The 15,100-nt window shown below is 62.0% G+C and overlaps 1 protein-coding gene across 1 annotated transcript; it reads left to right on the forward strand.

Annotated features, from left to right (window-relative positions):
• The first annotated feature begins 835 nt into the window (after nt 1-835).
• On the forward strand, nt 836-13,389 carry LOC135888917 (SNF-related serine/threonine-protein kinase-like). The gene is made up of 5 exons (XM_065416714.1): nt 836-1,424; nt 10,004-10,145; nt 10,608-10,820; nt 11,524-11,661; nt 12,240-13,389. The coding sequence occupies exons 1-5, from the start codon at nt 836-838 to the stop codon at nt 13,387-13,389; spliced, it is 2,232 nt and encodes a 743-aa protein (XP_065272786.1).
• Nucleotides 13,390-15,100: the final 1,711 nt, after the last annotated feature.

Genomic DNA, 15,100 nt, shown 5'->3' on the forward strand with positions numbered 1-15,100 from the left:
TGGCTATGTGTACAGACTACTGGCTGGGGAGCTCGGGGCAGTGATAGGCTCAGCCCAGAGGGGAGAGGAGGCCCCGGATCTGGGGGTCAAGGTGTGACCCCATAGGAACCCAGAGCAAGAACTCAGGCCTGGTCCGAGCTGGGCAGCAGCCCAATGCCCGCAGCATGGGGGCACCTGGCCACATGCCATCCTGCACAGGCCATGGGCATGAGCACACAATGCACAGTCAACCTGTGGAACTCCTTGCCAGGGGATGTTGTGAAATCCAGAAGTATAACTGGGTTCAAAAAAGAACTAGATCAGGTCATGGAGGACAGGTCCAGCAATGGCTATTAGCCAAGATGGTCTGGGACACAGCCCCGTGCTCTGGGAGTCCCTCAACCTCTGACTGCCAGATGCTGGGACTGGGTGACAGGGGATGGGTCACTTGATGATTCCCTGTTCTGTTCATTCCCTCTGGGCACCTGGCATTGGCCACTGTCGGTAGACAGGACACTGGGCTGGATGGACCCTTGGTCTGACCCAGTACGACCGTTCTTATGGCCCCGGACAGCTCCTTGCACTGTGAGAGTCAGCGACACGTGGCGTGTGTGAAGGAGAGCTGGGCTCCGTCTGGGCAAGTGTAGGCCAAGCGGGTGATGTCCCTTTGCTCAGGGCACTCTGGGGTGTGGGGCTGCGCACATGGATGGGTGTGGGGCTGGAAAGGTCAGGGTTCCCCCTGTGCTCAGTGGGGTGTCTGGGCAGGGAGTGTGCCTGGTGTCCCCTGTGCTCAGTGGCTTCTCTATTGTGCCCAGCCTCCCTGATGCCCGGCCCCCTGTGACGCTCCGGTGCAGCCATGGCGGGGGCCAAGGGCTGCTACGAAGGGAAGATAGCCGGCCTGTATGACCTGGAGCGCACGCTGGGCAAAGGCCACTTCGCCGTGGTCAAGCTGGCGCGGCACGTCTTCACGGGGGAGAAGGTGGCGGTGAAGGTGATCGACAAGAGCAAGCTGGACGTGAGCGCTGCGGGGCAGCTGCTGCAGGAGGTGCGCTGCATGAAGCTGGTGCAGCATCCCAACGTTGTGCGGCTCTACGAGGTCATCGACACCCACTCCAAGCTCTACCTCATCCTGGAGCTGGGGGACGGCGGCGACATGTTCGACCACATCATGCGGCACGACGGCGGGCTGGCCGAGGGGCGCGCCAAGCACTACTTCGCCCAGATCGTCCACGCCATCTCCTACTGCCACAAGCTGCACGTGGTGCACCGCGACCTCAAGCCCGAGAACGTGGTCTTCTTCCGGGAGCAGGGCGTGGTCAAGCTCACTGACTTCGGCTTCAGCAACCGCTTCCAGCCCGGCAAGATGCTCACCACGAGCTGCGGCTCGCTGGCCTACTCAGCACCCGAGATCCTGCTGGGGGATGAGTACGACGCCCCAGCCGTAGGTAAGTGACCAGGGCCGCCCGCTTCTGGCTCCCGCCGGGTTGTTTGGGTGAGGCTGGCACAGCCCAGAGCGCTGAGCGGGCACGTCTGTGAGGGTTGGTGATGGGAGGCTGGGGATAGGTCCCGCATTCTCATTACCAATGTGTGTATAAGGCTCCGGTCAGCCTGAGACCTGAGCATCTCGTGCACGTTTATGGACATCCCCTCCCAATGTCCCTGCGAGGCGGGGGCAGGGGGTATGCGGGGGCCTGAGGCATGCAGAGGCTAATATAGCATGGGCAACAAGGGAGGAATTAGAGATTGGCTATGATTGGTGTCACTCAGCCCTGTGGGAGGAGTCACACGACAGGGATGTTGATGTCACTGGATACACCCTGGTCAGGAAGGACAGAGTGAGCAGAAGGGGCGTGGCCTGGACATCACAGATCCTGCCCCCTGCACTAGTGACTGACAGTTCAGTTCAGAGGGGCAGGAGTATTAACTGGGTCAGTGTATTAATGACGTGTCACAAGGCAGGATACTGGGTGGCGGCTGTTATAGAGACCAGTCGGACAAGGGAGCAGGATGAGCAGCTGCTTAAACATCCATCCCTAATGTGTAGAAAGAAAGACCGTGTTATCGGGGGGGATTTCATTGTCTGTGGAGGGGGAGACATGCTGGAGCTTTCATGCTGCCACTAGTAAGATATGCTTGAAAGGTTCTAAAAATTATAGATGACTTTGTAACTCAAGAATTCTTACAACCAACTTGGGGGTCATTCCTCATACAGATGAATTAAGCATAGAATTAAATTTGATGGTTGCCTAGGTGTAAGCGATCATGACTTAATGTTATTGGCTAGGTGCAGACCGAATGTAGTCCCATCCAGGGGGAAAATATATATATATATATATATACATACACACACGGTTCTTTAAAAGGGCCAACTTCCCAAAACTGAAAACAATCATGAGCAAAACAGAGTAGGAGGAGATATTTGAATATGCAAATATGAATGATAATTGGGAATTCTGGGAGTTTCTAAAAACTATAGCTGATAATTTTCAGACTCAAAAGGTATTGCAACCAACTTGGGATGGTTCTGTATCTGACTTCATTCTGACAGGTAAAGAATTGATCACTGAATTAAAAAATTAGCCGTTGCCTAGGTGCAAATGATCACGATCTAATTTAATCTATTATGTTCAAGCAGAAAATAGTCCTCTCCAGGAATGTATGTACTTAGTGCTTGAAATGGCCAGTTTCCACAAACTGAAAATAATCATGAGCAAAACTGAGTGAGAAGAAAAATTGGAACAGAACATGAACAGTAATTGGGAGCTGTTAAATAATTTACTAGATGCCTAAAAAAACCCACAATCCCAAAATCATGAAAGAAGGCTGCTTCAGATTAAAAACAAAAAAAACAGATTAAAAGGGAAGGTGAAAGCAGCAATAATAATATATATATATATATATAATTTCCCCATATATATAAAAATATGGGGAAAGTTGATGCAAGTACTATAAATTAGCAGTTATGAAATGCAGACAATTGATAAGGGAAGCTAAAAGTATCAGTGAAAAATCTATGGCCAGTAGGTTAAGGACAAGAAAAAGGAAATGTTTACTATATCAGGAACAACAGAATTCCTGGTAGTGGTCTCGGTCCGATAGTAAGTGGGGATGGTACAGTTGTCAATAATGATGCAGAAAAAGCAGGAGTGTTCAGAAAATATTTGTGTTCTGTATTTGGGAAGAAGCTGGGTGATGTATTCATGGCTCACAGGGGTAATGAAATTCTTTTTTTATTATAGTAGTAACTAAGGAGGATGTTTTACAGCAGCTGCTAAAGTAAAACCTTTTAAACCTGCAAGACCAGATCACTTGCACCTAAAAATATAAAAAGCATTAGCTGAGAAGCTGTCTGGGACACTGATGTTCACTTTCACCAAAACTTGGAATGCTGGGGAAGTTCCAGAGGACTGGAGAAAAGCTATTGTTGTGCTGATGTTTAAAAAGGGTAAATATGGTGATCTGGTAAACTACAGTTCAGTTAGCCTGACACTGATCCCAGGCTAAATCATGAAGAGGCTGATATGGGATGCAGTTTGTAAAGAATGGCAGCATAACTAATGCCAGTCAACATGGTTTTATGGAGGCTAGGTCTTGCCAAACCAAGTTGACATTTTTGTTTCTTGATGAGATCACAAGTTTGGTTGATACAGTAACTGTATACAACTGAATTGGGCTTCTGTAAAGAATTTGACTTAGTTCCACATGATTAAAAAATTAGCACTCTTCAAAATAAGTGTAGCCCATGGTAAATAGACTAAAAACTGGCTAACTGATAGATCTGAAAACATAATTGTGACTGGGTCTCCCAGGGATCTGATCTTGGGCCGGTGCTGCTCTATACCTTTATCAGCCGTCTGGAAGAAAACATAAAGTCGCTGCTGGCAGAGTATGGAGATGACCGCAGATATGTGCGTGGAGGGGGAGCGCCCATGTGTTTCGCCCATGCTGCCCTGGCACAAAGCCATACAGGGAACCCAAGTGCTGTGGGGTGCAGCCTGGCCAGGTGCTGTTGACTATGGGGGAGGTCGGGGGGGGGGGGCGGCAGAGGGGCATGTGGCTTTGAGGCCCACTCGGTTCAGTTCTACAAAGGCTCTTATCCCGTGGTATCTGAACGCTCTCCAGTCCTGCATTAAGTGACATGGCTGACCCCGAACATCACTTGGGGCTTATTCTCTCTACGTGTGCCAGGGTAGAGCTGTGCGTGGGGGGTTTGTTTGTAAGTGTCTGGGCTGATAGCGGAGCAGCACTGGGAGCGGGAGGTCTGGGATGGCCCTGGGGGAGCTGGGGCTTGGGGCTGGCCCCCGAGGAAGCTCTGTTTCCTCCTGGTGGTGGAGAGTCCCTGGGCCTGAGGTGCAGGAACTGTCCTCATGATCCTTTAGATCCGCTGGGCCCAGCCATGGAGCACATGAAGACCAGGAGCGAGCCCTTGGACTCTTCGATGCGGAGTGGCGGATGGGCTGGAGAGGTGGCGAGTGGCCAGGTTGGCTGCGGCCTTGTGCCCCGAACACCAGACATGCGGGCGTTTCTGGGGCCTGCATGGCCCCCACCTCCCACTGTGACCCCGCCCCCAGTGTGACCTCATATACACGGGGGATACCATTTCCAAGAGGGTGCCGCCCGCCCCCGCCGGCCTGACCTTGCACGTGGATCACGCTGGTGGGGACGGAGCAGGGCACTCTTGGAAATGGTGTTTGCACCCTCTTCCCCCCCCGTTTGCCACCGCGTCCGGTTTTGGCCCCTTACCGGCTGGGGACAAAGCAGCCCAAAAGCGGACGGTGCAGTGTGACACTGGACGGGTGCCCCCCCCCCAGTGGGGCCTGTCGTGCCGAAGAGCCGCGGCAGAGTTCTGGGCTGGGGTGGGGAGGGGCCGGTGGAGCTGGGCTGAGGTGACAGGCCCCCCTGACAGGTTAGGTGGAGCTGGGCTGGGCTGCAAGGGAGAGGGTCAGGGCTGGAGCTCACCATGCACTTGCCCCACCCCGTGGCGGGGGCTGGGGGGGGGAGCAGAGCATGGCCATGCAGGGAGGGGACAGGACGGGAGGGGGCGTGTGGGGAATGCGCAAGGGGTGGGGCATGGTGAGGCAGGGCCGGGCAGTTTGTAGCCCAAGCCAACCAAGCAGCGAGTATGTGGAGCCCAGTGCGGGGCTGGCTTGGGGCGGAGGAAGCTGTGCTGGCACTGGGAGGGTTAAGCCCCCTTGCTTGTGGCCCAGGGAGGCGTGTGGCACCCAGAAGGAACAGGGGGAGATGGTCCCAGTGTCCCTCCTGCTCCAGGCTGCAGTGCCCATGGTGGCATTGGCCCCTCGGGCTGTTGCTTCCCTGACGCAGGGGCTGGCTCACGCTGGCCAGGCTGGGGCAAGAGCTTGCTGCCTGCCGAGGGCTGACTCCGAGCCCTGGTTCCTGCCTTTCCTGGGGCCGGGTTCTTGCCCTGCGTTGCTGGAGGCTGCACGCAGCAGGTAGCAGCTGCGAGAGGGGCAAGCTGCCCTGGCCCCTCTCCAGCTAGTAACACCCAGTCTCACGGCTCAGGGCCAGCCCCACTCCCAGCAGGAGGAGTCACACAACAGGCCCCACCCCCCATGTCAATACACCCCAGCTGCTAGGGTGCCTGTCCAGAGGGACCCTGCTGCTGCCCCTGCCACTGGGCGGAAGGCAGCCCTGTCACCACCCCCGAGGGGGGGCCTTGTGGCATGGTGTGCCAGGGCCCCCCTTTGCTGGCAGTAACGCAGAGCCTGGCCCAGCCTTCCGGCCTCCTTGAGCTGAAGCCCTGGCAGTCGTGGGGGCATCCCCAGTGTTGCCAAAAGACCTGGTCTTGACTCCCCTTCCCTTCAGGGAAGGCAGCGTTTCCCTCTAGCCCTGTCTCTGCACCATCCCTGTGCCCCTGCCCCCATCTCTGTGTGGCACGGAGGTGTGGGCTGGGCCTGGGCAGAGCCCGGCATGGCTGCTGGGGCTGTCCATGGGGCCGCTCGGGGGTGGGGTCACTGGGCCACAGGAAGCGCTCGGGAACAGTCTGTGCTGAGCTGAGCCCAGAGGGTTATGGCAGGAAGGGCCTTTCCTGTTCCAAGGAGCCGGGCCCTACCCTTCCCCAGCTCTGCTGATGTACAGGGAGCCCCCTGCCCCGGCCTGTGTGGGGAGGGGGGCAGGAGTCGGCGCTGCTGGGCCAGCAAGGGCACCGCTGCCGGGGGGGATGGATGGGGGACGAGCCCTGGCACAGAACTGCACAGCCGGCTCCAGCTTCTGGGTGTCTCCATCTCTCTGTGACCTGCCCAGATATGGGGCCAGGCTGGTGTCCATAGGGGGAACAAACAGAGCCACTTTTCACCCAAGCCAGCCCCAGGCCATTGCCCCCAGGACAGCCAGGCCCTGCCCTCCCCCCTCAGCTCTGCATCGCACAGGAACAACCCCCTGCCCCTCCTGAGCACCCTGAATGGTAATGGAAGCTCCAGTCCCCAACAGCCCTGCAAGCTCCCCAACGGCTGGATTTGGGCCCCTCGTGCTCCTGCACAGCCACCCCCACAGCCTCTGGGGTCCAGCGCTGCACCCCACACCCCCGACTGGCACGGAGCCTCCTGCCCCAATGTCCCCCTCACAGTCCCCACCCCCATCCCCGACTGGCACAGAGCCTCCCGCCCCAATGTCCCCCTCACAGCCCCCCACCCCCGCAGCCCTGACTGGCACGGAGCCTCCCACCCCAATGTCCCCCTCACAGCTCCCCCCCCCCCCCGTAGCCCCGACTGGCACGGAGCCTCCAGCCCCAATGTCCCCCTCACAGCTCCCCCCCCCCCGTAGCCCCGACTGGCATGGAGCCTCCCGCCCCAATGTCCCCCTCACAGCTCCCCCCCCCCGTAGCCCCGACTGGCACGGAGCCTCCAGCCCCAATGTCCCCCTCACAGCTCCCCCCCCCCGTAGCCCCGACTGGCACGGAGCCTCCAGCCCCAATGTCCCCCTCACAGCTCCCCCCCCCACAGCCCCGACTGGCACGGAGCCTCCCGCCCCAATGTCCCCCTCACAGTCCCCACCCCCATCCCCGACTGGCACAGAGCCTCCCGCCCCAATGTCCCCCTCACAGTCCCCACCCCCATCCCCGACTGGCACGGAGCCTCCAGCCCCAATGTCCCCCTCACAGCCCCCCACCCCCGCAGCCCCGACTGGCACAGAGCCTCCCACCCCAATGTCCCCCTCACAGCCCCGCAGCCCCGACTGCCATGGAGCCTCCCGCCCCAATGTCCCCCTCAGAGCCCCCCCTCGTAACCCCAACTGGCACAGAGCCTCCCACCTCAATGTCCCCCTCACAGCCCCCCACCCCCGCAGCCCCGACTGGCACGGAGCCTCCTGCCCCAATGTCCCCCTCACAGCCCCCCGTAGCCCCAACTGGCACGGAGCCTCCCACCCCAATGTCCCCCTCACAGCCCCCCCCCCCGTAGCCCCGACTGGCACGGAGCCTCCAGCCCCAATGTCCCCCTCACAGCTCCCCCCCCGCAGCCCCGACTGGCACAGAGCCTCCCACCCCAATGTCCCCCTCACAGCCCCGCAGCCCCAACTGGCACGGAGCCTCCAGCCCCAATGTCCCCCTCACAGCCGCCCCCCCCCCCCGCAGCCCCGACTGGCACGGAGCCTCCCGCCCCAATGTCCCCCTCACAGCCCCCTACCCCCGCAGCCCCGACTGGCACGGAGCCTCCCGCCCCAATGTCCCCCTCACAGCCCCCTACCCCCGCAGCCCTGACTGGCACAGAGCCTCCAGCCCCAATGTCCCCCGCAGCCCCGACTGGCACAGAGCTTCCAGCCCCAATGTCCCCCTCACAGCCCCCACCCCCATCCCCGACTGGCACGGAGCCTCCAGCCGCAATGTCCCCCTCACAGCCGCCTCCCCCCCCCCCCGCAGCCCCGACTGGCACGGAGCCTCCCGCCCCAATGTCCCCCTCACAGCCCCCACCCCCATCCCCGACTGGCACGGAGCCTCCAGCCGCAATGTCCCCCTCAAAGCCCTCCTGCAGCCCCGACTGGCACAGAACCAAACAGCGCCTGGGGGGCACAGATGCCCCCGAGCAGTGCTCCAATAGTGGGTGCCAGGATCCAGCAGCTCGTGCTCCCCTGGGGGCCTGGCCCTGTCTGTGTGTGACGCTGCTGCCCTTCCCCCACCCCACCAGGCCTCACCCACCCCACCCCCTCGCTCTCCGGCCGCAATCCGCTTTCCCAGGGAGCCTGAGCAGCTTAAGGCCCTGAGAGGCGCTGATGTAATCCCTGCTCCTTTATCCCTTTTCCCAGCTGTGTGGGGCATGCACATGCTGCTCTGCCCCACAGCTCCCTGGATGCTTCCCCCCAGCAGTTCCCGCTGCATGCGCCCCTGCTCAGCAAAGCCTTCCGCACACTGAGTGTGAGCAGACGCACAAATCCCAGGGCCTGGACAGCTAAGCTGCCCCCGCCCCCCGGGAGAGACAGCCCCGTGCTATAAATAACCGGTAATCGCTTCAGCTGGAGGTGGACTGTGACTCACCCCCCTGCAGCCCTCCCCGCTTGGGGATGGGTTCAGTAATAGTCAGTGTCCATGGAGCAGGGGGCGGACATGGGACTGAAACATGCTGGCTGGAGACAGGCACAATGCAGTTAGGTGCAATGCAGGCTTTCCTCTCACTGCTCTGTTGGTGCCCCTCAATCCCCACCCGCAGCCCCCTGCTATCCCTGCCCTGGGTTCCCCCCCTCCCCAGTCCTTCCATCCCGCTTTATCCCAGTCCTGGGTTTCCCACGAAGCTGGGTTAGAGCAGGACCTGGTCAAGGAGCAGCAAACAAAGGGCAGGAAGATATAGTTTCCTCCTGGTGAAAGGCGGCAGGAAGTGCTCCCTGGTGTCACGCTGGCACTGGTTCAGTGTTTATGTGTGATTTGAGCGGGAGGGGGAATGAAAATACAGGCGTCACTGCGTTGGTTACACGCGGGGCAGCTCCCCCCTCTCAGAGCAATGGGCTCAGGCTCTCTGCAGACCCAGGCAGCGTCACTGCATCGGTTACACTCAGGGCGGCTCCCCGCTCTCAGAGTGATGGGCTCAGGCTCTCTGCAGACCCAGGCAGCACCACTGCATCAGTTACACTCAGGGCGGCTTCCCCCCCCCCCCCCCCACCGTAAGAGTTATGGGCTCAGGCTCTCTGCAGACTCAGACAGTGTCGGTTGCACTTGGGGTAGCTCCCTCTTTTACCCCATCAAAGTGACAGCACCGGCTCTACCCTGTGAGCAACACCACCATGCCGCTGCAAAGCCCACTCATTCTGGACTTCCTGGCTCTTCCCTTTGGGGTCTCTGGAGCAGTGCACCAGGCTGCTGCTGGTATTTCCTGGGCACCCACCTAGCCTGGCATGAGCTGGTGGGGATGGAGGCTGCAGCAGCAACTCTGCTGAAGGGCTAATTTCCCAAATGCTTTCCTATTCCTAGGAGGACTCGGATCAGTTTGGAAATGGCTCGGCCAGCTGGGGGCCTGCAAATTGGGGAGACAGGGCTCGAGTCTTGGCTCAAGATGCAGCTTCCTGAAAGGACCGGCTGTGACTTTGCCACGTGCTCTGATGTCCGTGCAGAGCCAGGTGGACTGGGAAGCCAGCAGGGCCAGGCCAGAGACATGTGGTCACGCAGTCGTGGCCCAGGGCTCCCACAGTCCATCTTACAATGCAGCCGGCGCTGTGTGGGGCGCAAGCAGCGTGCTGGTTGGAGGGAGACAGAGCTGCGAATGGGCAGGCTCAAACCAGGCCACGGGCCGGGGCAGGGAGCCCCTCACTGGCCCCATCACATGCTCCTCACACAACTCACCTGTGCAGGTCAGGCCTGAGACCTCTCCAGGCCTCCAGGAAGCTTCCCTCCTCCCAGGGGTTGCCTGGTTCACACCTGTTTGTACTGCAGAGATGGGGCCGCGGCTGCAGGGGAGTAGACCTGGACACGTGTGTGCCTGTGGCTGGCTCCGTCCCCCCTGCTGGATCCTGTGCCCCATCCCAGCTGGACACCCCTGGCCCGATGCCGCAGTGGGCTGAGCTCTCTGTGTCCTTCTCTCTGCAGACGTCTGGAGCCTGGGTGTCATCCTGTATATGCTGGTGTGCGGCCAGCCGCCCTTCCAGGAGGCCAACGACAGCGAGACGCTGACCATGATCATGGACTGCCGCTACACCATCCCGCCCCACGTGTCCTCGCAGTGTTCTGAGTATGCACCCCCAGCCTCCTCCGCCCCCTCTCCTCCGGACTTGCCCGGCGCTCCGGGGGCCCAGCCAGACGGGTGCCACCGTCTGCAAGGGCATGCGGGGGGCATGGGGCAGGCTGTTCACACCCCTGCACAGCCCAGCTCCGTGCCAGGGAGATCTGAGGGCTCAGGTTCAGCAGGGAAGGAGGGTGCAGATTTTTACCAGGAAGGGGAACCAGTGGAACAATCGTCCCAGAGGCGTGGTGCGTTCTCCATCTCTTGGAGAAAGACCCCCAGTCTCCACGAGACGCCAGGAGCTCCGGGCTGCCCCAGGGAGCGCTGGGTGGGTTCTCCAGCTCAGACTTCATGGTCCCATCTGGCCTTGGAGCCTGTGGCTCTGTGCATCTCCGCCGCGGGTGCTGCTGCGGGCCTGGGGCAGCGTCTCCCGGCTGGCTTGTGACCCTGCTCCCCTCTGCTCTCTGGCAGTCTGGTCGGCAGGATGCTGCAGCGGGACCCCAAGCAGCGGGCCTCCCTAGAGCAGATTGAGACGCACCCCTGGCTGCAGGGCGTGGACCCCTCCCCAGCCAGCCGCTGCCTGCTGCCCCTGACGTCGCACAAGCGGGTGTCCCAGGAGGAACATGACATCATCATCCAGGCCATGACGTGTGGGAACATAGCGGACCAGGACGCCATCCAGGAGTGAGTGCCGGCCGGGCGGGCGGGGGCGGGGGGAGGCGTGCAGCAGGGTCTCTGCACCAATCTCCCGTCTGTGTGGTGCCCTGGGCCTGGCATCTCCTCCCCATCCCTCGTGGACAGTGGGCAGGGAGCTCTGCACAGGGCTTGGCTGAGTGACTGATATCCAGCCCAGCCCTTGCGCGGAGCGATGGAGACAGAGAGGGGCAGGTCCTCTGGCACCAGCAATCCCCCGCGCCCCCCCCCCCCGAAAGCAGGGCAGCTGCACTTTTGGATGTGAGAGGGCATTTCCTTCAGGGCAGGGGGGCAGGCCAGGGGGTTTCCTGCAGGCTGGGGGACAGGCCAGGAGAGCAGGGGGGGCAGAAGGCAGGCAGGCTGTTTTCTGCAGACTAGGGGAGCAGGGTGGGGGGTGGGGCAGAGCAGGGGGTTCCCAGCAGACTGGAGGAGCAGGGTGGGGGGCAGGGGTTCTCTGCAGATCAGGGGAGCAGGGTGGATGCAGGGGGAGGGCAGGCCAGGCCGTTCTCTGCAGACCAAGGGGCAGTGGGGTCATGCCCGGGGCTGGGAGCTCAGTGCTCTGGTGTGCCCCATGCCATGAGCAGCCAGCATGCCGCTCTCATACGCCGCTCTTTGGTAGCGCCCAGAGCCCTGTGCTGGGGCCTGCTGGGTTCCTCCGGGGTGCGGCTCTCACCTGTGCCTTGCATCCCCCCAGGGCCCTGGAGGCTGATCGCTACAACCACATCACGGCCACGTACTTCCTGCTGGCGGAGCGGATCCTCCGGGAGAAGCAGGAGAAGCAAAGCCACAAGCTCAGCTTGGTCTATAACCTGGCCCAGCAGGTGCAGAACAGGTGAGCCGGCGCCCTCCGGCTGGGACAGGCCACGGCTCAGCACCAGGCCACCGCCCCGGGGGCCACCGGCACAGCCGGCCCCGCCCGCCGGCGAGGTTCCCCGCAGGCGTGCTGTGCGGGGGGAGCCCGCGGCGCTGGCAGCAGAGTTCTGTGCGTGGCACCACATCCCTTCGCTGGAGCTGCCCAGGGATGTGGGAAGTGTCACCTCACTGGGGCCCAAACTCTCCCCGACTCCTGTCTGGGGGGGATGGCATCCAGCCTGGCACAGAGCCGGGTGGGGGGTACCCGACACCCAGGTTTTCCTGTCCATGGCCCTGGGGATCGTGCCAGGGCCTGGGAGGCCTGGCTGGGCAGCTGTAGTACCGATCCGCCGCTGGCTCCGGCCTGCTGCACCACCACGCTCGCAGTGCCACCCAGCTGCCACAGTGATGGGTTCTTCAGGCCAAGCCTCCCCCAACCCCAGCTCTGGATCCATGCTGCGGGTAGCCCAGGGTTCACTCAGTGCCCCTGCCGCAGCTACTTCCGGCTGGCAGCTCCCACCCTGGGCCTGATCCTGGGCACGCTCCCCTCTCTTTCAGTGCCAACCTGTCGGACCCATTCAGCACCATGGGCGACACCCGGGACCTCTCGCCCTTCGCAGAGATGCCAGATAGACTGGCAGCTTTCTCCAGCCCCCAGCCCTGGGCTGCCACAGAGGATTCTGGGAAAAGAGATGGCAGACCCATTTCCTTTTCTGCCCTCGGGGAAGACGACGCGCCCCCCGGCCTCCATGGAAATGAGCAGCTGGTCCGAGCCCTGCTCAGTCCCGCCCTGGCGGACGCCCCCATGGCCAAGAGCACCCCAGCCCTGCAGCAGATCTGCGAGGAGGAGGAGGAGGACGAGGAGGAGGAGGGGAAGGCCAGCGCAATGGGACGGAGAAGCTCTTCGCTAAACCAAGAGCAAATGCGAGATTTCCAGAGCTCCAAGGTCTCCCTATTGTTCTGCCGTGGCGCTGTGACCCACAGCAAGGGGGAGAAGAGCCTTGGAGCCACCAAGCCAGGCCTCTTGGAGCAGGGCCCGGGGAGCAGCTGGCAGCTGCTGCCTCTCAGGGGGGCGCCGAGTCCCAGGAGCGAGCCGGGTCAGCCCCGAGAGGCGACAAGCCACGGTGCAGCGCAGGAGGCCACAGACCACCTCAGCGTGAGCGTTGGGGAGAGCGCCCCCAGCCCCCTCCCTGCAGGGACGCCGGCGGCACAGGGGGACGCAGAGCTCCAGGAGGGCGGGGGAGCGGGTCTGGAGAGGTGCCAGGCTGAAGGCAGCTCGGGGCCAGAGGAGGACACCACCACCACAGAAATGGAGGATGGGGGCAGCCTGGGGCAAGTGGGCAAGGCCCTGTATCCAGGGAGCGGCGAGGGCCCCGTCGCTGGCTCTGCCGGGAGCCTCCAAGCCCCTTCACGTGGGACGCCAGTTCCAGAAGACAAGTCCAGGAAACGTGACAGGCCCCCTGAGACAGGCTCCTCCCCCAGGCCTGCGCGCCCAGCTGAGAGCCCTCACTGCGGCAGCACCGCCGGCGGCGAAACCACGGCCGACAACGTGATCAAGTTAGACCCTGCTAAAAACAAGAGCACCCACCTGAAGGACAGGCTCCTGCAGTTCCCGCTGTGCGAGAAGGCTCTGGCCTTCAAGATCAGGCCCAGCTCCAAGGAGAGCCTGCTGTCCCTGGGGCAGTTCAACTGCTGCCACGTCATCTAGACGGGGCCTGCACCCTGCGGCCCGGGGCCCGGGCCGGAAAGTGACGGCGCACGGCCCCAGGCCAGCGGCTGCTGGCAGGTGCAGGGCTAAGGAACAACATTCTCAGTCTCTTGCTCCCACAGAGCCATGGCCATGCGCGTGGGCCCTCGGATGGCGACGGAGCGCGCTGGCCGGGTGGGAGCCGCCTGGCTGGCCGGTCTCGCGGAGAGCGCCCCCCTCGCCCACCCGGGATGGCTGCCGGTGCTCTGTCTGCTCCCCCCTGCAGCAGCGCATTGGGCTCCTGCAAAATCCCTGCCTTCGTGCTGACCCCCGAGCCCCCACAAAGGTAGGTCCGACATCAGCAGCTGGCAGAGGGCAGCCGCAGGCTGGGATCCGCCCAGGGGCTAAGCTGCTCGGCTGCACGGTCTCCAAGAAGCCCTGTCCTGTCCTAAAGACCAACGTGGTTGCAGCTGCACGGGCCAGCAGCCGTGCTCCTCTGCTCCTGAGCCAGAGTCCGGGAGTCTGACTAGAACGTGGGACCCCAGGAAGCACAGCCACCCAGATCCCCAAGGGAACGCACCGAGGGCCAGCTGCACTGCTCCTCCCTGGGGCCGGCCTCTGCTGGGGCAGAATCTGGGCCAGTTACCAAAGGGTTAACAGCGGAAGCCAATGCTCCTGTTCTGGGGAGGAACCCAGCCTCCCCTCCACTGCAGCCATGCACCAGAAGCAGCCCAGGGCCAGACTTCAGCTTCCCCCAGGACCCCTTCGCACCTGCTGGCTGAAAGGATGCAGAGGGGCTGCAAAGCACCCTGGGAAATGTCTCTCCAGCTGGCCCAAAGCCATCTCCAGCTGCTGGCATGGCTCCGGGCTAGGGCAGGGCAGTCCAACACCCTGGATAGGGCCCCGGTGATTGGGGCACAAGTTAGGGTGATCCTCAGAGCTGCTCTAACCTGCTCCACTGGCCCCAGCAGCCCCAGGACACAGCCATATTCCCCCGGCCTCTGCACCAGGGACTCCATCACCACCACTCCTCGGGGGCAGCAAGGTCTGCGGGAAAGCCAAAGCCAGCGCAGAGTGCCACAGAGAGCAGCGGGAGCCGTGCCCATGCCACGCACAGCCTCCTCCCCGGCGCACCGCCGGCTCCAGGGCTCCCAGCCGGGTCAGCCCGGGGCTGCCTCTGCAAGCAAAGGAAGAGAGGTGCTGATGGAATCCAAATGGCGGCACCCCAAGCCGCCTGCCAGTGTGTAGCAGTGATGCCAGCGTGCTGTGCGCTGGGCACACAGGGTCGTACAGGGCTGGAGAAGCCCCGCCTCGCTGGGGGAGGCCTGCCAGCCCTCGATGCACCCTCTTCCTTCTCTGCCAGCCAGGCTACGCCCCTAGAGCCTGACGTCCCGCTGGTCCTGGGGGCGCATCGGGCGGCTCTCAGTGCCCAGGCAGCCAGCTGCTGCCTCAGCCCGCCTGGCTCTGCCTGGGGTGTTTTTATAACTATTAGAAATAATTTTTTAAAATAGTCTATTTTAATGGAATTTAAATAGAGATTGCTATATCCCCCTCCCCCACCCGCCGGGGCACCGCGCCGCGCTTCCAGCCCCAGCCATGCATGGCCCCAGGAGCATTTCCCATCCCCGTACTCACCCACCCTGGAGCCAGAGGGGCCACGCCACGGCCGACAGCTCCTCTGTCTGCAAAGTGGCCCCTGCTCTGGGGCCTCACCGAGGGGGGCGTGGGGGAG

Source organism: Emys orbicularis, chromosome 14 (assembly GCF_028017835.1).
Source record: "Emys orbicularis isolate rEmyOrb1 chromosome 14, rEmyOrb1.hap1, whole genome shotgun sequence".
NCBI classification, from domain to species: domain Eukaryota; kingdom Metazoa; phylum Chordata; order Testudines; family Emydidae; genus Emys; species Emys orbicularis.